Here is a 25,958-nt window from a genome sequence, read left to right as displayed (position 1 = left end):
GTTGGCCATACACACATGGGGTTATTTTGAACTGTCTATTCTGTTCTGTTAGTCTGTTTTTATGTTAGTACCATACTGCTTTGATTATTATAGCTTTGTAATCTGTTTGAAATCAGAAGTGTGATGCCTCCAGTTTTATCTTCTGTCTCAAGATAGCTTTAGCTGGTCAGGGCTAACTTTTGTGGTTCCATATGAATTTTAAGATAGATTTTTCTATTTTTGTGAAAAACGCTATTGGAATTTTGATAGAGATTACACTGAATCTGTAGATAACTTTGGGTAGTACGGGCATTCCAAGAACTTGCAATCCAAGAACACTGGGCGCCTATCTTTACACTTATTTGTGCCTTTGTCAATTTCTGTCATCAATGTCATATAGTTTGCAGTGTACAGGTCTTTTACCCCTTGGTTAAATGTATTCCTAAGTATTTTATTGTTTCAGGTGCTATTATAAGTGGAATTGCTTTCTTAGTTTCTAAATCAGCTCACATCTCTTAGAATGTCTATTACCAAAAAGACAAGAAATAATAAGGATGTGGAGAAAAGAGAACACTTGTACAATGTTGGGGGGACTGTAAACTGATGTAGCCATAATGGAAAATTGTATAGTGGTCCCTCAAAAAATTAAAAATAGAACACCATTTGATCCAGCAATTCCACTTCCGGTTATATATCCCAGAGAAATGGAATCAGTACTCTGAAGAGATACCTGCACTCTCATGTTCACTGCATTACTTGTAATAGCAAAACGTGGAAACAACCTACACGTCTGTCAACAGATGAATGGGTAAAGAAAATGTGTATATACACATAAGCTATGGAATATTATTATCCATAAAGGAGGAGGACATCCTGCCATTTGTGACAACATAGATGAACGTGGGAGGGTATCCTACTAAGTGAAATAAGCCAAACAGAGGAACTCAAATACTGTACGGTATCACTTACACGGCAGTGGCCGGGGGGAGGAAAAATGGGGAGATGTAGGTCGAATGGCACATAGTTTCAGCTATCAGATGAATAAGTCGTAAGGATCTAAGGTACAGCATGGTGACCACAGTTAATAATAGGGTGTTGTATGCCGAAATTTGCTGACAGGAAATCTTAAGCATTCTCACCACACACACACAAAAGAGCTAACTGCGTGCGGTGATGGATGTGTCCACTATCTTCATGTTGCAATCATGTCACGATGTACATGTGTCTCAAATCATCACATTGTACACCTGCAATATATACAATTATATTTGCCAATGACTTGCCAATAAAGTTGGGATAGATAAAAGAACCCAAGGGCTAAGTGTAAACTCATGATGGGGTTTACAATAAAACTGCAGAATCAACACTTTGTGATTGAAAATATCACAACTGACCAAACTGCTTGTTGGAACATTAACAGGGTACTCCAATAAAATACCACAGGGCTCCCAGAGGAACACTGTGGTCAACTAGTCACTCATATTGCAGTTTTTTAAACCTAAATTTTTTCTTCCCTTTATTGATCGTTCTAGTCCATAATAAACTGATCCAGTTGTATGCCTTCTTCCATTACATAAAAAAATTCTCCTCCAACTTACTTTCAAATGATGACTTCAACTATATCTCTGCCTGGATGTCCCGAAGACACCTCAGATCACTCCTCCCTTTAAACCTATTCCTTCTTCCGCACTTTTCTTGATGAACAGCATTATCATTCACCCTGCTTCCAAACTAAAAGCAGCCACAGTAATAGCCCTTTATTCAACACACTGGCTGTGGACTCCTTGCTTCGCAGTATTGAGCACAGGTAACACAGCTAACGCTGTAAACCGGCCGTAAGTAACAGAGAGGTAGTAGGCAAGAGAGAGAACTCTGTACTAGTCGAGGTAAAGTTCTTCGGTTGTTTATTTATCAGCAAAAGCAAAATAAATCCCAGTAGTTTCTTACTCTGTGTGAGGTACCTGTACCCTGTTTCAATACAGTGAATAACATTTCGTATGGAAAAGTAAATTCTAGAACTCATAGCCCACACCAGTAACAAATAATTAATAATTATATGGCATTACTTGGCATTATTCTGAAGGATGTAGTACTTCTTTTTAACACTTATGTAAAATCGAATGACCGTCTGAAAACTTTTGCTAACAACTTTTATAACACAATCACTTTTGAAATTTTTTGGTACCATCTGTTCAGATGACATATTTTCTTCAACTTATTTAATAACGAGTGTTAAAATATGATCTATATATTTAACACTGTCTTGCAAGTATCAAGTGTTTTACCGAATAATACATCGTCACCGGCATAAATGTATGGTGCAAAATGGAGAATGTCTCCATACCATACTGTCTCGTGACTGAACTGTAAAAATTTTCCATCATTTCAGCTTTTGGATTGTGCTGTGTATTGAATTGTCTCCCCTCCCGCCCAAATTCCTTTGGGGGAGCCCTAACTTTCAATGTCACTGAATTGGAGGTAGGGTCTTTAGGAGGTAATGAATGTTAAATGAGCTCATAAGGGTGGGGCGCTGATCCGATAGAGAGAGGTAACTCTCCTCTCCCTGCCCTGCACAGACAGAGAAAAAAAAAAGGCCATGTGAGGACACGGCCATCTACCAACAAGGAACAAAGTCCTCACTAGGAACTGAACTGGCCGGGACCTTCGTGTAGGCCCTCTATCCTCTGAACTGTGAAAAAAGAAATGTTTAAGCTGCCCAGTCTCTAGCATACTGTATGACAGCCCAAGCAAAGACAGATTAAATCAAATTTGTGGGGTGTGCATTTTTGGATCCTTCTCTGGGCTACATTAGCTGATAATTATACCTATTGTGTTTTGGTAGTAGGCTACCCACCTGCATGCTTGTAGTACAGGACTTAATACCTCTTTACACATAGCTAGAGTTTCTTCGAAGTGTTCAAGGAACTATCTTATTGTGAATCACAAAGCTGTGTATATGAGAATGTAATGCAATTCCTGGTTTCGTGTTTTAGTGTTTGGCAAAAGAAAGTCATTGCAACTAAATGCAATGTGGTATCCTGGACTGAACCCTGAAAAAAGACATTAATGGAAAAGCTGGTGAAATCCAAATAAGGCATGGATTCTAGTTAATAGTAATGTTCTAATATCAGCTTCTTAGAACAAATGTCCTAGGGTACTATAAGATGTTAACACTGAGGGAACTGGGTGTAGGGTATGTGGAACTTCTCTGTACTGTCTTTGCAATTTTTCTGTTAAGTCTAAAATGGTTCCAAAATGAAAGAGCTTATTAAAAAGAAAACCACTGCTTTCAAGAGTTGATGTCGTAAGTTACACATTTAAATATGAAAGAAATTGAAGCTAATGAAATACAACCTGATCTGTTCTTATATATTAGAGTTTGGGGTTAAGATTTTATTTGCCAAAAGGCCTTTACCACTAAAAAACAAGGTCTAAAGACCAGCAACCAATAGAGTGAAGTCCATACTCATCAGCACCACGATGCAAGAAAAAGAGCAAAGCATCTGAAGCCGGATGGACTTGAGATCTAATCCTGGGCCCATCACTTCTTGTACAATTTGGGAAAGCTAGTGCAATTCTGAGCCTCAGTTTTCTTACTGGCAAAACAATACTGAAGGTGCTCAATACAAGTCAGATCGCTGACTCCCACGGTCCCGTCAGTTCCCATGGTCTCCCAGGTCCTCAGGTCACCTGGCTTGGCCTTCCCTTTCAGCAGGGCTGCTCACAGCACACCCTTCACCGGCCACGCCTGCTCACTGCTCTAGCTCTTGCCAAGACGGTTTTTTCTCTCTCTGGGACATCTTTCTGGACGTTTTGCATCTGGTCAACTTTTGCACATCCTTGAAGATTCGGCTCATTAACGTCCCTCAAAGGCTTACCCAGATTCCCCCAGGGGAGGATGTACTGTGTTCTGTACACTTTCCCCACCCACCTTTGTTCTTTCAAAAAGGATCTGAGGCAGTCCTAACCATCAGTCACTCATTCCACCCTCCCAGCTCTTTCCTGACATTTCTATAGCTCTTAACACACCCGCATCGCTTCTTTAGGTGCCTCTCCCTCCACTACACCATAGAATCCTCAGGAATGAGGACAAGCCCTTGTCCTGTCTCTCCATCTAGCACCTGACATACAGCAGGTACTCTGTCTGCAAATGACTGACTTTTGCCCGGGAAATGAATCATTTACTCTTTCTGTGTTTACTACGTATTGCATCACATAAAACATTTTATGAAATACACGGTGTGCTTCTATTTAAACATCTTTACATAAGCACTTTGCAGGCAGCTAGTATTTGAAGTATAAGGTAAACTGTTTTGACTATTCTCTCCTAAAAATCACTGGCACACTCAGTGGCTGCCCAGGTTATAAATACTGCTTAGTACCTTGTATCTTACATAGAGGATAACATTGTAATATCCAGATGCCCAAGAACCTAAGTGTTCACGACAAAGCTAAACATTAAAACATTTTCAGGTAGTATAATTACCTTTAATTTTTAAAGGGTATTCCTTTGAATAAACTTTCACCAGATCTTGGGACAGAATTCAGATGGTATTCAGAGAAAACAGTCTTTATGTCCATATAGTTTTATAGACGGTTATTTCTCTTTCAAAGGTGAAGGAATGAAGATGTTACAATCACATCCATGGTGTGGCATGTCACGGTCTCCCATCAGTCAGGCCTGCTTTCTGCCGGGCTCCCTGGGAAGGTGCTCCACGGCCCATGGCACGTATGTGAAGTCCACACCCCAGCAGGGATCCCCACGGGAGGACGGCTGGAGAGACAGGCAGCCACTCCCCATAAGCTGCTCCCTCAGTTACAAGCCCTGTAACTTCAGGGGAGCTGTTACCTGGACAACAGCACGTGGTGTACGCATGCTCGGCAGCTATGTGACATTTGCCACAGCACCCGGGGAGACTTGCAGGCAGGGGTGATGAGTGCCGAACATGACGAACAAGTGGAAAAGAGAAGAGAGGTCTCTCCGGCGTTGAGAAACTGCTGGCTGTCATTAGCGCCATGCTACCACTTACGCATCCCCTGACCCCGGATGGTTGCCTTCATCAGCTCACTCCGAGGTATACAGTCCCTTCTCGAACTCCCCCACTTTCGCTGTCCCAACTCTATAGCCCCACGGTCAGGCTCACGATGCGCCTTTCCTGCATTTGTAATTCACAGCTGAGCAGTGATAGCCCGTCACCGGACCAGGTCGCTAAGCCAGGCTCAGCTCCTACCTCAGTGGAGGCTGGCAGTCCTTTCCCTCGTCTGGGGCTGGTTCTTTCCTCCAGGCCCTTCGACTCCGTTCCAAGACTCTCTTAACTCTCCTCACACCTCCTACCCAGCTGCCTTCCCCCTGGCTCTCAGCAGAAAACCTCAACTCATCTTCACAGAGAAAACAGGGACCATCGGACTCAACCCCTCCCAAGCATCCTTCCAGCCCCTTCCTCCAGCCCCTTTCTCCCAACACCCCTCTTCAGCTAGGCATGTGCACCTCAGTCCCCTGAGAGCTCAAGTGTCCTCCCTGTGCCAAGCCTGGCCTCCTGTCTGAGCTCTGACCCACCCCTCCCTGCCAAAGCTCTTCTCGAGCTACGTGTTCTTCTGCGCTGTCTTTCCCAGAGACTATAAATACAGGGTCAGTCTCCCATTCTTGGGAACCAGAAAAAACACTCCCCTCTCCCACTCTGGAGGTCCCCCTTCACGTCACTAAGGTTCTCAAAATAGTTCATGTTTCCTATTTTCATTCACACTTTCCTTTCACTTCCCAACTCAATAGGACATTTTATTTTTTATTTATTTATTTTTATTTTATTTTTTAAAAGATTTTGTTTTTTGTTAAAGTAATCTCTACACCCACCATGGGGCTCAAACTTACAACCCCGAGATCAAGAGTCACATGCTCTACCAACTGAGCCAGCTGGGTGCCCCTCAATACGACCTTTTTAAATTATAAAAATTACATGTTTGTGGTAGAAATTTTAGGTGATAACAAACCAAAACATGAGAATGTAAAACTTGTGAGGCCCCACGCCTTAGAAGAAACAATGCTAACATGCTGGTACAGAACCTCTGTCTTCTTTCCGTGTGCTCAAAAATGACCATATGTCAGGTAAAACATTACATGCTACGGGTACACGTATATTTTGAAATACAGAGCTAGTGGACACTCTCAGACTCCTGCTGCTTTGGTCCTTACTGGACCCTTTCCTTGGCTGCCTCCTTAAACAGTGCTCTTACCCTCTGCCCTCTACTCCCCTTTCTTCTCCCTGCACGTGCTCCCTAGGGCCTCCCTCACTCCTGGGGTTGCACTCCCTCTGATCCACGAGTCCCGTCCATACTGTATTTCCAGCCCTGCCTCGCCTGTAACTCCAGATCCCTTTATTATGCTGCACGCTGGACACCTTGATTTGGACGTCCCACGCATACTTCCAACTTTGCATGAAGAACACAAAGTTCAGCATTTTCTTCCCTGCACCTGTTGCTATGACATATTTCTTATCTCTGTTAAGAGCAGCACCCTGTTACCAGTTAAGCAAGCAAGCAAACAACAACAAAACCACACACACACACACACACACACACACACACACACCCTCCCACAGAACACAACTGGGCGTTATCCTGTGATTTCCCCACTCTCCTGCCTCTGCTATACCCAATAAGTTCCCAGGTTCTGTAGGTTTTACAACTAAATCTCTCTCAAATGAGTTTTCTCTCCTCTCCATCTTCAAGTACGGACATACTTGTCTCCCTTGGGTTATATTCTAAGAGTCTCCTAAACCAGGAGCAGAGTTCTGGAGTAGAAATTTTTCTGGGTCAGATTCCCTTATTATTCTCCAGACTTCTGCATCTTCTTACTCAATTCCACCCAATGATAATATGCAATCCCATTTACAGTAGGACACATGGCCTTTATCTTTCCCAAAGCTGATGAACTGAATTTAGCAATGTGATTTTACTTGTCCTGCTAATGAGGGAGGGTCCAAATACTTTCAATGGGGTGGAGAGGTCTCCAGTAAAGTCTGTACCCTCCATGATCAGAGGCCAAGGGTCAACAGTGGCCAAGAGCTCTCAATGAGAAGATGGCAGAGGGCCTTCAGACCTATCTCCGAGGAGAAAGCAAAGACAGCAGGGGGAAGCCAACTTGCCCTATTTGCCTAGTTGGACTCTTTGTTGTGTGATGTGGATTGCTAGATAGGGACGGGATGATGTTGGGGGCTCCTTGCTTAGGATGTCCATTTTAGCACCAGGCTGAAGACAATGATGGCTCTAGTTCTCCTGGGGTCCAACTGGACACCAGTATGTTGATAACTCTCCTAATATTCTGTGAGCAAAAATCCCTGTGTATTTTGGGGTGGTTATTCAAAGCCTCAAGGGACTGGGGCTGAGGCTGATAACAATTTTCCTCCCTCTGGCCTCACGATTCTTCAACCACATGGTTGCTAAGGTGATTCTCTACTTGAGACAAAGGAGACCATGTCCCTTCCCTACTTGTCCTCAAGATGAAGTCCACGCTCCTTAGCTTGCCACTCTAGGCCTCTCTTTGTAACTTCATCTTTTGGCTCCTCCTGCAATTTATACCCCAGCAATTCAAAACTACATACCATCCCTTGAATGTTCCAGGCTCGTTTGAGCCACTGCCTGGAATGCCCTCTTCACTCACGTGTCTACCTAGAAATTTTCGACTCCAAATTTGAAACACTGCTCAAAAATCAGTTGCTTTGTGAAGCCATCTTGGCTCTTGTGGAAGCTTCTCTCCTACCACCAACCTGGGCAGATACAACTTCTCTCTCCTCCTGAACACTCCCTCACCTTGGGAGTACGTCTGTCACTGCAGGTGGCCCTGTGTACTGTGTTGGTTATGTGCCCACCTCCTCTGACCTCCCCAGGGCAAGATCAGCATGTCTCTCATCTTCACACACCTGCCACCTGGCACACGGCTGCTCCGGGAACCGGATGGAGACGGACAGCCCTTCAAGCAGCAGGAAAAGAAAGGAAAGGGGCTTAAAGGGAGCTTCACCTCCTTAAGCATGTTTCAGGCCAGCATCAACGTTGGGTCAGGGCATGGCTTAAAAGCTGGTCATGGAAAAAAGGGACATGGTGACAGGACACTGACTTTCTAAGCATTTTGGACCAGGGCTTGGGAGAGTTGAGAGAAACCGATCATTTAGGTAAATACGCCACTGCCCAAGGCAGCTGGGTGGGGGTACCAACAAGACTATAAAATCTTATATTAGCCTCAGAGAGCAGAAACATCTGCTAAAGCCACAGCGGGCAGGCTGGCCAAGTTCAGCAACGGGTTAGCCAGGACAGCCCTGTGACCAACGGAAAGGGCCACAGAGGGGAAGAATCAATCATCCATGCAAAGAGGATGAGGAGGAACTAGCAGCGACAGGGGGGTGGGGGGCTTCCAAAGCTCAGGGGAGCCAGATGTCAGTGACCCAGCCGGGAGGGGCAGCAGGGGTCTCCTCTGGCCTTCACTGGCTTGCAAACTCCCTCACACCCTCAGAGCCCATTGGCTGTCAGAGCCTGAGAACTTAGGGAGTTTTTCTCCTTTTCTCCGAGGACTTCGAGGTTTTAACAGTAAGGTACAGCTAGCTCCCCACTCGCACACTGAAACAACTTAAAAGGAAATAGATAATTCATTTGCCAGCCAACATCTCTGTTTAAAGAGTTTTCTTTTTCATATCAACACTTCCATGAATTCCAAATTTGATCAACTCTTTGCTACACAGTTGGACATTAACAAAACATCAACACTCTTTGACAACCTGCTGGGGTCAGAAAGGAACATCTTAAAACTCTTTGGACTCTACGTTAAGACTGGCTTCCAATCCCAATCTTTGATCTCTATTATAAAGCAGTACCAATAAAATATCGTAGAGATTTATGGGCGAACTTTCATTTGAGCTGTTTCACACCTAAAATAACACGGGTGCTGGGGCCAACAGGCAGACAATTTAGCTTTAGGTTTCAACTGTTTAGGGTTTCTTTTACTTTTAAAACTTAATTCACTTATTTTTAAAAATTACCTTACATTTTACAATTTCATTGTATTTCCCTCTCCAGGGAATAAGGGAGACATTTACTGGGTAGATGTCCCATCCTTCTGAGAAGGACAGGCTTAAACTCAGGTAGACACTTGTCCCCTTAACGAACAGATGCCTAGGTGCACCTGGGTGCCTCAGTCAGTTAAATGAACAGATGCCTAATTTTTTTCAAAAAGAAAGAGTGTGTCCTTTTCATGGGGCTTAAATGGACAATATTTCATTTTATCTTTCCTCCTGCGTATACTCTATTTTTTAATGAGAATAACCAAATACTTATTACTATAAGTAAAATCCCAACAAAAAGAATTCATTTTAAAGACAGTAAAACAGAATCTGGACTCAACATTTGTTTTATTGTATAGTCCTGATCTATGGGCTAATTCCCCAAATCAAGCTTAGACTGTATTTTTGATATCAGCTACTTATAAGCCAGTAGCAGTGAATGAAAAGAAATTGGTGCCACATTCCCTACAGGGGGGAACCACCCAGCCCCCCACCCCCAACGCACACACTCCTTCCCCCATCTGATGAAGCTGGGAGAAATGATTCTGCCAAATGAGAAAGCAGAGAATCTGGAGGAAGACGTAAGCAGCTCATCCAGCTTTCAAGAAGACCTTTATAGGCAAAGTAAAGTGAAAACAGCAGAAAAGTTCCTGGACACAGTCCTTTAAGAAACAAAAATGAGTAGGAAGAAAGGTCAGAGCAGTGGTTCAAAGGAACCAGAATGCACAGCTGCTGCTGTCCAAGGTTGTGGGCTGGCGCCACTCACTCCAGCCAAGCTGGGGGCCGAGCCGGGCAGCAGGAGCCCGCAGCCACTCGGGGGCACATGGGCCCTTCCTCCATTCAGCTCCGCACTTTCAGAGCTCAGGAGCAGAGCCCCAACTCTGAAGTCCTGAAGAGAAATTCTAGAACTGCGACAATCACGAAAACAAAGTAAAGAGGAAAGGGAATGTGCTTCGTTATTGAACCCAATTTTATTTTTCCATTTTCTGATTTTGAAACATAATTCCTGGTTATAAAAGCAGAATGCAACAGCTAGATAAGAGAAAACCACCTCCTTAGAAGAAGCTCTAATTGTGTCTAGAACTCTTAAATATTTGAATCTGAAGAACAGAGTTAAACTTTTCTACATGGGGAGAACAATTCACATAGACTCACTTTCTTGAAAGTCTAAGAGATTGCCACTTCTGTTTCTCTTTCCATCATACCATTAGAGTTTTGTAGATATAAGGGATTTTGGAGTCTGATCTCGCTTCCCTCAGAGGCCGTGGGTCAGGCAAAGGCCAGAGTTGGCCAACTCCACTTTTGGGCAGGAGGTATGGACGGGATATCTTTAACCTGAGGTTATATTAAGTGTTAACAATGTACAAATATCAGAGCTGTGTTCTCAGGAGAGCCAAGCTGTGAGTGAGGGGCCTGGCTTTTGAGTGGTTCCTTTGTCTGCGCAGGCCAGGTATCTACACTAAAAGGAGCCAGAGCAGAGTGAAAGTCATTGCTCAAAAAGCTTCAAAATGAAAACCTTTTTATTTAAGTATAATACACACACACAAGTGCACAAGTCATAAAGGAAAAGCTTGTGCCTTTCCACTAACTGAAAGCTTATGTAGTCAGTACCCAGTATCGGGAATTGCTGGCAGTCCCCCTACCACTTGGGCTCTCTAGTCCTACCGTGTGAATCCACACGACTTACTTGTTGATGGGAACCAAACAGTTCCTGTTTTCTTCGGTGGGATCACACCGCTATTTTAATTTACATTTCCCTGCTAACGTATGATGTGGGGCATCTTCTCACATGCGTATTTGTCATCTGTAGATCTTCTACGGTGAAATCCTTTTCCATCTTTGAGATTCCAGGTTATCTCCTGTCGCAGTGTGACGACACCATAGACATTACAATGCCACATTACAGCACGTGGCTGTGTTGCAAGAACACTTTATAAAAACTGTGGCTGGTGGCTGCTGTGGGCTGAGTTTGCTGAGCCCTGCTTTGGGACAAGAGCTTGAAAGCAGTTACTTTCCCTCATTTCTTTCTGAACATGAGCGTCTGTCTGAGTGAGTCAGGTGGCAGGGCCAGTGTGAAACCCGAGATGGGTCCGTGTGTCTTGCCACGGTATGGTTCCTACTGAATATATAAGGAAAACATGCAACCACCGAGGGCAAACACTTTTTCAAAGAAAACCTTTTCTTTTTTTTTTTTTTTTTTTAAAGATCTCATTGGATGTGAGAGAAGATGTTCAGACAAGATTGCTCTTTCTCATGACTTTTTTTTTTTCATTTTTGGTAAGAAAAGAGAAACAAAGGAAGCAGACCAAATAGTATGTCCTTCAATCCAAGAAACTAGAGACTGATACTTACCTTCTGAACCAAGTAGACGCTTGTTGCTCTCTCAGCAGCCACTTTATCCAGGGGGGATCCCTCGGGAACAAAGTAACTGACGTCCGCAATGTGAACCCCCACTTCAAAGTTGCCTGTAAATGCAGAAGGAGGCTGATCAGTGTGGTGTGGAAGGCAAGGCCATCTCTCCCGGGAATTGCTGCCGAGACGGCATGGCACTCTCGGAGGCCGCGGGACTTGAGGTGCGGGTCACCGTTCCCAGTCTTGCTGGGTATTCCACCTGCCCCCGGGGATTTGCATGGTTACTTTCCTCACTGTATCCTAGCAGATGGCGAGACTTTTATCCTCAAGAAACATTAACCATCTTCGCAAGATGTTTCCCGTTTCTAAAGGCCTCTTGTGCTTGTAAACATCAGCAGACTTGCCAAAGCAGGTTCATTTGCCTGCTAGTGCTCCTTCAGGGCACTAAAAATGAGGGAGGCCCCAAATCCTGTGGACTCTGCCTCTGAAGCCTCTGCTCTTCCTGTCCATTCTGAGCACAGCCTCTAAGTCGAGCCCTACACCTGGCCTTCCTACCTTGATTCTGCCCCTTCTTACCTAGCCTTGCACACTGAGGCCTGGGACCTTCTCAGCCATGGACCTTGTGATGCCACTCCTTAGCCTGTAAGCCACGTCCTTGCTTGGTTTCATCTCAACCTGCCTCGACAGACTTCCAGCTCCCCTCTCCACATGTCTGCATGCAGCTGTCATGGGAAACTTCTTTCTACTCCCAGAACATACCTCACCTCACCCCACTGACATGTTTGCTTGGCTCATGGTTTTTTCTTATGTTTGGAATCATCTCAACAGGACCTAGCCTATCAAAATCCTCCTTACCTTATAAGGACCAATTCAAAGAGAATCGGGGAACAAGAAGAGATTCTCTGCCCTCTATTTCTTTTACCTGAACTGTCAAAGCACCTGATCCATAAATGAAGATGATTACCATGGTCTTTTCTTCAGAGCATTCACCTCTGCCAGATATTATAGCGTATCTTTATTGGCTTACATATTTACTGTCTGCCTCTCTCCCAACAAGGTAAGCTCCAGGAGGCAGAACCTTTTATGTAACGTTCACTGGTCTAGGCCCAGTACCTAGAAGAATGCCTGACAAATAGTAGACCCTCAGTAAATACCTGTTGAGTGAATGAATTAATAATTGGTTTGTTTGCCTGTTGTCTTTCCTTTCTGGCAAAAGACCTAGTTTTTTCCCCTTACAGAACTGTCCTGTCCTTTTCTGGTGGAGCGGCCCTGCCTACCAGTTCTGCCAGACAGATGGGCAGATGGCTGGTGGAATTACGCTTCAAGTGGGGTTGAGAGGATGGTTAGGTTATAAATTTAAGATTTACTCTTGAACATCCCATAAACCAGCTCTCAAATACAGCCTATGTGATTATACACAAACGCACACACACACTCACATACGTGTATGTAATGGACAGAGTGGACGGAATATAAAAAAGAGCACTCATGTAAAGTTGGGGTATAGTATGACGAGCGCACCGCAGGCAGACAGAGGCACACCAACGGTATCAACACAAAGGTGAATTTGCTTAAGTTTAAATATGTGCTTGGGGTGCCTGGGTTGGGGTCAGTCGATTGAGCATCCGACTCTTGGTTTCAGCTTTGGTCATGATCTCGTCATGAGATGTAGCCCTGCGTTGGGCTCTGTGCTGAGTGTGGAGTCTGCTTCAGATTCTCTCTCCCTCCCTCTCCCTCTTCCTCCCCCATCCTCTGCTCCTTCCCCCACTCGCGTGCATGCACTCTCCCTCTCTCTCTAAAATAAATACATAAAATCTTTAAATATATGCTTGATGTAATTCCCATCCTTGATCATGGTAACTTCAGGAAAGAGGATCTCTCTGCCGGGACCCCAGACAGGAAGGACTGTCATAAGTCTGGAGCTGCCAAGGAAACATCTTTGCCACACAATCATGCCGATATAGAAAATAATAGGCCTAGGAAATACAGGGAGAACCATGATGGCCTCATTTGAACTCCAGGATCCAGCTGAACTTGAAACTAGGCTACCTATGGACTTGGCAGTTCATGGATCAATCAGTTCCATTTCGGTTATGACTCACAGGAGGAGTCCCGACTGATACCCAAGTTGACTCAGAAGAGCTTCCGAGCACATCACTACTTGCTCCTGGTTGCCGAGACAATCAGCCCAAAAGTATCACACATTTTATCTGCAAATTTTGTAGTGATTTATTATCCTCCTATCCTTCTTCTCTGGGGGACCCTTCTTCCCTCGGTTTGTTTTAAAATGGAAAATTGTTAAAGTATGGGGTGGTTAAAATAAGGGGTTCAGGGACAGAGCAGAATTTAAGATTCCCCATTCCTCATCTGGCTCACACGCAGGGACCACTCTCCTACAGGGCATTCAGTGGGTTTTTCTGCCTAGTCCTGTAACGTTAATACACTGGGGAAAACTGAAGTCCATCTAAGAGATCTCGGCGGCTGTGGGATAATATGATAGACCTACTTCCCACAGAGGAGAGGGCCGTTGGGAAAGCAGAGAAAAACCAGTGTGGCTCAGAGTTCAGCTGCCTCACTCTGAGAGCCACGCAGCTGTGCTGTTGGGTCACCAGGAGCAGGGACACCTGCCCTGCGCTGATCGAGGAACTCAACCCTAAGAGCATGTGGCCAAGAGTCTCAGACGGCTCAACTTCCAATTTTGATATTACAAGTACCTAAAACCAACACTTGGGGAAGGTAAAATAAAGTGTCTTCTTTTGAAGTCAGAATTATAATGTATTAGCCTAACAGGTAAATATTGACTAAAGGAAAAGAGAGGATTATTACATCATGATATAAACCATAATTTTAAATTTGGTCTGTGTGTTGTTACTACACATGAACTTTCTGTCCTTAGTCAAAATTGACAAACTGACAAAGAGTTCATTACAGGAGATAAAACATGAAGGAGGCCAATCAAAACATATTTCAGAGGCTTAAATTTCACTCAGAATTCCCAGCAGAGCCTCTAAGACCAGCAAAGAGAAGCTCTCTTATTCTCTCCTTTGGACCTTTTTTTGTGGAAACCCTAAGTAAATATTTTATTACATGTATTTACATAACGTGAACTTGCAGAACTCTTGAGGTAGTGGCGCTGAAGGTTTTATTCTATGAAAGAGAAAATATAAATCCAAATGTTCTGTAGTATCTGCTGCCAAGACATTTAGGACCAATTTGATGGTTTAAAAAAATAGTATCTTCCATATAAAAGGATTCTTTACAAAAACTTTTTCTACATGAAAAAGTTTTCACCGACCGGGTCTAAGGTAAGTCCTGAAAGTTCTGAAGCGCCGGGGAGGCAGAGGGAGGCAGAGTCCCCAAGGCCGGCCATGTCTGGCTTGCCTTTGCTCAGTGCCCACAAACTTAAACGAATACAAATGCTCCTTGGAATGAACCTGAGAGGACATCAGAGCTGCTTCATCCAATTAAAACACAAATAGAACCGAAAGCAGCGGTTTAAAAACCACCTTGTCTAAGCCAGCCTCCCAGCCAGTTCAGCCACTTTCCAACAGTGTCCCGGCCAGGTGGCCCTGACACATCCTCAAGGGTGGGGAGCTCACGACTCGAAGCCACTTGCTCTTCTTCTGAAGAGCTCTTGTCACTTCAGTGAGAACATGTGAAAATGCTCTGTAATCAGTAACGGCTATACGAACACAATGCTGACCGTGATGACCATAAAAATGATAATAAGGACAGCAGTGGTGGCCGTTTATGTAGCGTCTTCTTCATGCCAGGGACTCCACATACATTCATCTAATTTTGACACAGGCACATAAACTGAATTTCACAGATGAATCACTCGAGGCTCAGAGAGGTTCCGAGTCACTTGTCCAAGGTTACCTGCCTAGTAAGCAATCACCCCTGCATTCAAAACCAGGTCAGATTCAGAGTCTTTGCTCCTTTTATTACCCTACCCCCCTACACTCCAAGACAAGATGATATAACCCAATTTTTCAGCTCAGTGGGTCACAGCTCAAAATTGCTCCCTATCTCTAGGGAGACTCAACAGAAGCCATTCATGCCCAGGGATTCAGAAATCCTGTTGGTGACTTTTCCCAGCCTTGTTCCCAGCCACATCCCTGTCCCTGCTCTTTCGGTTCCCACGGCAGCTGCCCTTTGCCACTTGCAGCCTGGCTACACAGCAACTGCTAAGTCATCAACTCCAGGTCGACTTAACTGAGAGTCTTTACGATCCAACTACAGCTGTCTAAGTTTCTAGGTTCCTTCCTCAGCTGTCAGTCCTTAGCTGGCGGCAGAGTGACTCTCCTCGGGACCTGAAAGGGCTGCGCAGACGTACCAGGCTACCCCTTGAGGACTGAGGAGGGCGACCAGAGTCTTCCAGACTTGGGTCACTTGAATTCACTTTTACCCACTGCTAAGACCAGACAGTGGTGACGGGCTCTTCCTGACCCAGAAGGACACTGCTTTTAATCCAGAATGTCAGGGAACAATGCGGCCAAATGTACCTCACCAGCAGAAAATAGCTGCTTTTGTCTGGGTCACTAATGGCCTTCGTGTTGCTAAATTCAAAACTTTTCTGGCCTGACTTGACCTGACCTTACAGGGCATCTGAAGCCTAGTGATTTCTCCCTCCTTGACACATGCTTCCCTTGGCTTGAGCGTGTCTAACAGTGTGACTGCTCCTTCTCAGGCTCCTCGCCTGTCCCTTACATGCTGGCATGCCTCGAAGCTCTGCCCTGAGTGCCTTCTCCGGCAATCCTACTCTCTCCCTGGACTGTCTCATCCACTCCCAGGAGTTCGAGCAACATCTCTGTGCTTTGGTCTCCTTGTTCTGTGCCACCAGCCTAGACTTCTCTGAGCTCCAGACTGACATGCCCCTTAATTGTCACACAGGTACCTCACATTCACACCTCTGAAAGTCCTTACCCCCAGCAAAACCATGTCTCTTTCCATGCTCTCCATCCCAGGAAGTGGGATCACCTCCACTAAACCAAAAGGGGCACCGTCACTGAATGTACCTAAAAGAAACTAGGCTTGTCTCAGCCTGTGTCGACCAATCACTCTGAACTCTATCTCTCAAATCTGCTGATCTCTCCTCTTCCCACCATCCCCACTGTGGCCAGCGCCACCGTTGTTTCTTTGAAGGAAGATCTAACAACCTCCGTGTTGTTCTCCCTGACATTTCGCAAGCCCATTTTCCACACTGAAGATAACGCTCTTTCCAAAATACAAACCTCCCTGTCACTCTGTTTCTCTACCTGATGCCTCCTACTGGCCCTGTAGACCACTGCATAAAGCCCATTCCCTCCGGCAGGCTTTCCCTGATGACCGAGACCATCCTCTGTGTCTTCCCACATCATCCTACACTCCCCCTGCACAACCACTCGCCCTGCCCCCCTCACCAGGGCTCAGCACCACTTACTGAAAGCAGGTCACGAGGTATCTCCCTCACCCTCTGTCATCAGCACAAAGGACAGGGAAAGGGCCGAGCACATAGTCAGTGTCTGATGCTTAGTGAACAAATAAGAAAATAACCAACATACAGGGTAGACTCGTTGCCACTCTAGGCGGAAAGGGTTGTAAATGCTGCCTGGTCTAATGGTGGAGTCCTCCCCACACCAGGTCTTCCCAGAGTGGGACTGATCTATGCTTGCACACCTCAGGTGACTTAGGAATCACTACTTCTCAGCATAGTCCAGTCCATCCTCAGATAGCCAAAATACGTCTTCCTACAGCTTCTGCTTTTTGGCCCAGTTCTACCCCAGGGGGCTGCCCAGAACGAGCCCAACGCTTCAGAGGACAGCAATGTGGCTAAGAGAAATGAGTGTGGTGGCAGATCTCTTCCAGCAGGGTTGGGCTCTGCTTTTGGGTTGGCACCAGCTTTGAAATATTTAGAGATCTTCTCTCCTTCAGGCTAAATTACCATATGGCTTGGCTTTGAGTCACCTCAATCCTCCAACACCCTCCACCCAAACATGTTCCTGATAACCACCTTCGTTCATTCAATTAGCCATTCAACAAACATCTATTATGCTCCTGCTACATGGCAGGTACTTTTCTAGGCTACTGGGGACATACAAGTAAACAAGATTGACAAGATCTAGTGGGGAGAGCAAGACAACAAGCAAACAAATACACGGTAAGATTATTCAAGACGGTAAAAAGGACTCTGAAGGAAATAAAATAGGCTGAGGTGATGAGAATGTGCAGGGTCCACCTCAGATTTAGTTAAGAAAGGTCTCCCTGAGGAAATAAACGGAGACCTGTATGTCTAAAAAGGACCACCCCCCATGATGACTCCGGGGAGTGCATCACAGGCAGAACAACCAGAGCAAAGGGTCAAAGGTGGGAGTAAGTTGGCTGCATTGAAGGTACAGAAAGAAGGGGAGACCTGGAACCTAGGAGGCTAGTGAGGTAGATGGGGCCCCGATGAGAGATGCTTTGCTGGGCCAGGATGAAGCATTTAGATTTTATCTTAATTGCAGCAGGAAACCACTAGAGAACTGTAAGCAGAGAAGCGAATATACCACATTTCCTCTCATTTTATCACCTCTTCATTCTGTACATCGTGCTTCTGCGAATGCGATCTCAGGTTGTACTGAACTGAAAAGAAGGAGTGAAGAAGAACACAATCTCTTAGGAATGGTGCTACAGGACAAGCAAATTCAAGCAAGCTTCAGGGAAATAGTACGTTTGGTAAACAGACGTGGAAAGAAGCATAACCGACAAGACACGGTGACAGACACGCAGACACTGGCTTTCCCATCTCACCGACTGGCCACCATCCAGCCTACGTGACAGGAAAATGATGCTCTTGCTTAGGTCACCCTCTTGACCCTGTGGCCAACATGACCCTCTTCCCAACATCATGAGACTTAAGAGAAATAGAAAACCGTGCTCTGAAAGCTGAGGAAGCGGAATCCAACTGAGATAACGGAGAGAAAGGGACTTTGTGCTGTTTAGACTTCTCCAAGAGCAAACGGCCTCCTTCAGGTCAGCACATCCGGCCAGGGTGCGGGCCTGGCCTTAGTTTGGCCCCTGGCATTTTAGAGACAGACTCATATCTGAGGAACAATTGGGCTTGGATCACCTTGTAGCCACACAATAAACTCTTTTAGTTGGGGTAAGCAAATTCCCTCTTACTTTGGTGCAAACACTGATTGGGTAAGAGAGACAACTCAAACTCTGACGTCTTCCAGTTCTGTGTGGTATTTGGTTATGTAATCAAACACAAAAGCTGACCACTGGTACAGCAAGCCATGGCAGTACTCCATGGCCATGACGTGGCAATGGTTTGAAGATATTTCACAAACTTGAAAGGAGTCAAAGGGAAAAAAATTCTGGGACAAGGAAATCTGAATGCAATGCAAGGTACCCATGCATGAGGAGGGGGGTCGTACAAGAGGATTTCTCAGACCCTCCTGAAGGCCAGGATTTGAAGAGTCTGTACATTGTCTCTTTTAATTTTCCTTTTGCCATCCAGCAAAGGGTTAATGAGGACCTTTAGTTGCAAACTCCTTAAATGGTGAGCTCACCTTCTGGAACTAAGCAGCTTAGAGAACCTTTTTCCTTCATTATTACAAAGGGCTCTATCAATCTGCAAGTACTCAACTAAACTGCCCACACAGCAATTTTTGTCATGTTCAATCTAATTCTCAGGAATCTAAGTTTAAATTTATATGAACAGCATGGAAGAGGAACACCCAGGTAGTAAATTCCACTTTTCCCATTCCAAATGATTTGAGCAATGGCCTCCTTCATTAACAGGAAAGAGAATGAGGAGCTGAACATGTGAGGCTGGCACACCCAACGTCTGGGAATTTCCAGGCATTTCAGAAGTGAGTGGGGAAAGCCCAGGTCAGTCCGTCAGGCCTGGGACAGAGCGTGGAGCCTAGGGTCATGCAAAGCTCTGAGTACAGGAGGGCAGGCATTTGGTCTTTTCTTCAACGCCAAAGGAGAGTGAAGTCAGAGGGGCCAAGAAGGACCCTTGAAGGTAGTTTAGTAGGTCCAAATAATTAAGGGTGGAAGTGGGGGTGGGGTGGATGGGGGGTGGGTAGGGGGTGGATGGGCTGAACTGGTCATGGTTTCAAGGCTGCCAGGGTTGGGTGATGGGAACAAGGAGTTTCATTATACTATTCTGTCTACTTCTGTGCATGTTCAAAATTCTTTATCCAAAAATTAAAAAAAAAAAAAAGTTTGCAGGGGCTGAAGCCAAGGAAAGAAAAAAGTTTAAAAGGGAAAAATTCAGTTAAGTAAAACTAGCTACAAGTCTTCAAAGAGGGACAAGCCAATAGAGGCAGGAGAGTGTTACTGCCTGAGCAGAACTAAGATGTCCCCAGTGATGATTTCTGGAGGCCAAGGATATGGGGACTGTTCCTTTCTACATTATACACATTTGTAATATTTCCAGCTTTCAAAGGCTGGAAAAGCAATACAGATAAAAAGTATAAACATAAAAAATGCAAACCTGGCTTAAAAATGGCTGGAAAGAAATATATCAAGATGGTAACAATGGTTTTCTCTGAGTGGTAGGATTATGAGTAAATTCTAATATTTCTATCATAAATGGATGCTTTACAGTCTTTCTTTCCTTTTCTTTCTTTTTTTTCTTTCTTTCTCTCTTCCTTCCTTCCTTCCTTTCCTCTTTCTTTCTTTCTTTCTTTCTTTCTTTCTTTCTTTCTCTCTCTCTCTCTCTCTCTCTCTTTTCCTTCCTTCCTTCCTTCCTTCCTTCCTTCCTTCCTTCCTTCCTTCCTTCCTTCTCTCTCTCTTCCTTTCTTTCTCCCCGCCCCCCCCCCCCCCCCCCCCCACCGACAACATGCTCGGTCCTTGCTCCCGCTGCCTCCCGACCCACCTGGTTCCCCAGCACACAGTAAGAGAAAGCACCACTGGCTGGCCTGGGCAGGGGGCAGCAAACAATGGGAGCTCACCTGACAAGTCTCCTGGCTGATAAGGGTGAAGAAAGCACTTTACAGGCCACTTCTATTAAAGGTGAGCTCAGTAAATGAAGCAGCACGAGCAGGCATGTTCCTTCTACATAAGAAACAACTATATTCCCACCAGAAATGTGACTCTAGTTTGCAGCAGCCTGTGGCTGTTGTCATCACTTTCCAGGTCCAGGGTGTGCAGCTAGCCGGGGGAACCTATCCTTTCTCCTGCCTGTGGTGTTCAGGGAATGCATGCGCGATCCCAGCAGACCGTTTCCCACAGACACAGGTTTGAAAACCAGATTTCAGCATATTTTCACACCCATTTGTGGGTTTTTCTACTTTAAAAAAGCCTCTCTACAAAATATAGTTACTAGTCTCTAATAGACAAATTTAAAAGAGGTGTGCCATTTTCAACAAGTTTTAAAGAAATCTAAGCATCTCTGTGTATTTGAATGCCTGTTCATTAATGCAATTTCTCCCAACGACTGCTTAACCTGATCCTAGCCTTCCTCAGCTGAAATCAAAGCAGCTTGCATATTCGCCTTGAATTTGGAGAGGCAATAGTTTTCAAAAGCTTTATGTCCTGTGACAAAACCCCTTAATGGTTTTTCTTGAATTCCGGAGAAGCTGTTTTAGTTTCTTGTTATTTTTTTGCCAGGCCAAACTTGCTCTTTTTGGATCTAATTACTCAGTTTCACTAATTAATCTCTTCTGCATGAAGGAGAAACCATTTTCTGATTCCCTAAGTTAACAAGAAATTTTACCTGTCATTTATGCATGTTTATGAGCTTATGATAGGAATTCACCTTCCTGGTTGTCCCCCAGCAATAGCACACTAACTGCTTCCTTTGTTTATATTAATTCATTTAATCCTCACAGTGCTGTGAGACAGATCTCTTCCTACAGATGAGGAAACAGGCCCAGGGAGGTCAGACAACTTGCATCAAGGTCTGGCTCCCAAGCCTAAGCCCTTGATTACTACTTTATGGGATTTGTGTCTTAGTATCAGGTATCTGACTAATTTGTAATTGCTTTTTTCTTAACCCCTATAATGCTACAAGCGCTCTCACTGAACCAGTTTTTAAAGGATCATACATTTACTTTGCAGAACACACACTTTAAGACAAATAGGTAGAACAGAGTATGATTTTCAACATAGCCAAAAGTGACTCCTTTATGGTGACAGTAAATATTTGCTGAAATAAAAAACCTGCAATGAATGGTCACTTTCTATTTAGGAATATCTATATATCAATTACAGTTTTAATTTAGTATTCACATAAAGTATTTTGAATTGCTAAATTTTCTAGGTAACTGAATGCCAATGCTTTAATTATCAACCTTTAATGGTTTTAACTCTTCTGGATGGAAATCCTCTATAAATGTATTATGTATTTCCTTTTCTTAGTAGCAGGATATAATTCAATATTAATAACATAAGGTCCTTAATATATTTTGTAATAGATGCTGATGTGGCAGAGTAGGGCAAAAGTGTCCAGTCCCAAGGACGTACTCTCAAATTTACTCATTACTTGTGTCACCAAAATGGAGTTAACACTGTTCAGATGCAAAACCTCCTGGTTAATTATAACCACAGTTATGATTGATTGGGCCTGGCACATAAAATACTCAAATATTTCTCGATGAAAGGAATCTACTGCACAAAAGTTCTATGGGGTAGGTACTACTGACTTTCAGGTTTTATAGGTGAAGTCATTCGGGCTCAGAGGGGTTAGAGGACTTGCCTGATGTTGCACAGTGAACAGTGGAGCCTGCCATTAGAACACTGTTGGACTCTACTATCAATGTTCGTAACTATCGTACCGCAGGGCCTTGAGGTCCGGCCATTTCCTGAGGGATTTTAATCATACCACGATGATCAGTCCCCTTGACTTCTTGTTTCTTAGCAGTTCTATGGAGATCAAATTCACATACTGTACCACTCACTCATGCGAAGTGTCAGTTTGGTATATACACAGTAGTGCCACCATCACCACCATCAATTTTAGAACATTTCATCATCCCCAGAAGAAACTGCACATTTCTTTTCAGCCACTTCCTATTTCTCCCCAACCTTCCCAGCTCTAGGTCATCACTAATCTACTCCATCTCTATCAATGTGCCTATTCTGGAAATCTCTTATAAATGGAATGATATAGTATGTGGTCTTTTGTGACTGTCTTCTTTTACCTAACCATGTTTTCCAGGTCTTTCAATGTTGTAGCACGCGTCAGTCCTTTATTTTTATGACTGAATAATGTTCCACTGTATGGAAATACCATATTAACTATTCATGAGTTGACAGACATTTGGGTTGTTTCTACTTTTTATGTGCCTCTTCACTTCTTAAAATAAACTTTTTAAAAAAAGTAATCTCTACACCCAACGTGAGGCTTGAACTCACAACCCCAAGATCAAGAGTTGCATGCTCTACTGACTGAACCAGCCAGGCGACCCTAAAATAAACATTTTATTGAGCCATAAAATACATAAAGTATATAAACCACAAGTGTACAGCTCAATGAATTTTTACTAAGTGAATACACTTAGGTAATCACTCCCCAGTTCAAGAAATAGAACATAACCAGAATTCCAGGAGCTTCTTTTGTGCCCTCCAGCCAGTCTTTATACTCACCAAAGACAACTGCTTTTCTGACCTCTGCAACCTATAATCATAAATCAGTTTTGCTGATTTGCATTTACACAAATGGATTCATTCAGTATGTAGATTGGGGGGGTGGTATCCACCTTCTTTTGCTCAACATGTTTGAGACTCATCCATGCTGTGTTTTGAATTTGCTCCGTACCACCACTGCTCCATACTCCATTGTAAGAGTAAACCACAATTTATCCATTTCCTGTTGATAGATACTTCGGTTGTTTTCAACGTTTTGCTATCACGAATAATGCTTCCATGAATACTTTTGTCCACATGTACTCATTTCTGTTGTGCATATATTTAAGAACGAAACCACTGGGTCGTAAGTGTGGATCTACTCAGTTTTATTACATACTGTACTAATGTTTTCCAAAGTGGTTGCACCAACTTACACGCCTACTCCTACTCCGTGTATGAGAGTTCTAATTGCTTCTCACCCCAACTAATTGGTATTGTCAGTTTTAAAAATTTTTTAACTATTCTGATAGGAACATAGTAGCAACTCACTGTGGTTTTGATTTCCATTTTCCCTGTGCTTTTCCTATGCTTTTATATCCATCTGGACACTCATTTGACATTTTTATCAGACAAAGGATATTCTAAATCCTCTTTAATTTTCTTTTCTTCTCAGTATAAAAGTAATATGTGCCCATTTTTATAATTTCTACGTTTATATTTTGCAAAAATATGAAGTTTTAGAGATAACAGAAAATGAATTTTTTAAAAATAAAATTACCTATAACCCCCCCAAAACACCCATTGTTAACATCTTGGTATATTCCTTTTTTGTTCATAAACAAATGTTTTGTTCACATAAACAAATGTTTATAACAAAATTAGCACCATGCTGTACAATTTAGAATCCTGCTTATCTCACTGCTTGAATATTTGTAAGTTGAGTATTTTTTACTGTCACTAATTTTTTTCAGAAAGTGCCTGTTCAACTCTTAACATATTCTCAGTAGGAGTCCTTTGCTGGCTATAGATTATTACAAATGCCTTCTCCTCCATGGCTTGCTTTTTCATTATTTTAATGGTGTCTTTTGATAAATGGAAGTTCTTAAATTTAATGAAAGCTAATTTGTCACCCTCTTCCTTGAAGGTTAATGCTTTCTGTGTCCCACTGAAGTAATCTTTGCCTATCCCAGGGTCATGAGGTTATTCTTCTATATTATCTTCTAGAAATGTATGTTTTGCCTTTCACACTTAGATCTATGAGCCATGTGGAACTGACTTTTAGAGAAGGTGTAAAGTAGGAATCAAATTTCATTTTTTTCCCACATGGATACCCAATTGATCCAGCAGCCCTTTTCCCACTACACCGCAGTGACACCTTTGTTGAAAACCAGGTGATTTTGTATGTATGGGTCTGTTTCTGGATTCTCAATTCTATTTCCACCCTGACTTCTGAATAGCAACTGCGTATTTATTATTTCAGCATCACCTTACTAAAATTCCATCTCAATTTTAATCTTTCATTTTATATTAATAATACTTTTCACTGAATACTTACTTTTTGTCCGGCACAGTTCTAAATGCCAGGGATTTATCTCATTTAATCTTCTCAGCAATTTTAAGTTAGGCATTATTATCCCTCTCTTATAGATTGGGAAATGTGAGGCATGGAGAAGTTAATTCTTTCCTCTGGAATATGGACTGTGACTCTTCCCATTTTGTTGTCTCACCATCTACTTCTGTGGAGAAGCATCAATAGCTCAAGCAACTTTAGGCAGTTACCGCCAATATCTTTAAAGCGAGGTTGTGTTTTTGCAACAATAGGCATAAGAGGAGCTTTGTTCCTTTAGCTTTTCATATACTCAGAATTTTGAAACTAAAAGACACCTGAAAAACTGTCTAGTCCACACATCCATATAGCTGAGGAGGGAGAATTTCAGAGGAACCACAGACATGTCCAAACTTACATGATGCAGTATAAGCCAAGATGAGACAAGAACTCAGCTCTCCTGCTCCTACTCCAGTGCTCTCTCTGGTATACCAAAACTGCCTCTCATCATGCAATGAATGTGTTAGATCACTGAGACTCCTGAACTGGCTTCCAAGTTTACCTTGGTGCCAGATACTTGAGGATGCCTGACTGGTGGGTGCCAGATTATCTTGGCTTTAATGAGCAAGGAAACTGGAACCAATCAGCAGAGCTGGAAGCAGATGAACAGGCCACAGTCCAAATTTGGTTTAACAAGGTGCACTGAGACATCCATGAAAAAAGAGAATTTCCGAAGCCCAGACCCCACAGAAATCAGGCTAGCAAGATTTGAATGGAACATAGGAATAAGACTTAGAGGGGTGGAGCTGTCTCTCCACTTAATCTTTCCACTTAGATTCTGTGTCCTCAAAACAGGAACTCATTGGCAAGCATCCCAGAAGCCCACTTCCAGGCCAGAGGCCTCGCATGACTATTCAGTTCCTTGGAGTTTTTGAGTCAAGGTATGATTCAGTAAAAAATGACCATACAACAAGGAGAGTTAAAATTGTTCAACTCATCAATGCCCCAGATGAATGGAGAATACATGCACTTCCTTATGACTCAACGGTTCTACAGAATTTTCCATTTTTCTTCCCAAGTTCACTATCAGGGGTCATACTATGAAAATAAGGCTTGTCTGAGATCAAGGACTTAGATTACCTGGAATCTGCCTGAGGTCAGAATGCTCTCTAAGAGATTGCAAGAGGAAAAAAAATCAGTGTTTCAAAACCAAGATTAGAAATGACTTCACATAGAAGAGGAGCGTAGGAATAACAGCACTGGAAATCCCAGGCATCATGAAGATGTCAGAGACAAACCCAGAAATGTATCCAAGTAGAAAGGTGCCCTGAAGTGGCAGTTTTCTTTTCCAAAATTTATGGAAGAGTTATCAGGGGTTCTCTTCTAGAACACAAGGAACAGATTTTAAACATAGGGATTTTTTTGGTTTTGTTTTGGCTAAATTAAATGTTGCATAGCGATCTTATTTTTAAGCTACATGTCCCATGTGT

At 43.5% G+C, this 25,958-nt stretch overlaps 1 protein-coding gene across 8 annotated transcripts in view; it reads right to left on the bottom strand.

Annotated features, from left to right (window-relative positions):
• DIS3L2 (DIS3 like 3'-5' exoribonuclease 2) overlaps positions 1 to 25,958 on the bottom strand; it is a 344,150-nt gene that overhangs the window by 96,183 nt on the left and 222,009 nt on the right. For all 8 annotated transcript variants that reach the window (XR_015725613.1, XR_015725615.1, XR_015725614.1 and 5 more), the window contains exon 11: positions 11,379 to 11,491. Coding sequence is in view for 4 of the 8 variants with exons in the window: in XM_087864389.1 (XP_087720515.1) it covers positions 11,379 to 11,491 (113 nt within the window). In the remaining 4 variants the exon portion in view is untranslated. The remainder of the gene's footprint in view (positions 1 to 11,378; positions 11,492 to 25,958) is intronic.

The sequence above is a fragment of the Ursus americanus genome, chromosome 1 (assembly GCF_024610735.1).
Source record: "Ursus americanus isolate L20-20 chromosome 1, mUrsAme1.1.p, whole genome shotgun sequence".
In the NCBI taxonomy this organism is placed as follows: domain Eukaryota; kingdom Metazoa; phylum Chordata; class Mammalia; order Carnivora; family Ursidae; genus Ursus; species Ursus americanus.
This window is presented reverse-complemented; position numbering and strand designations above follow the sequence as displayed.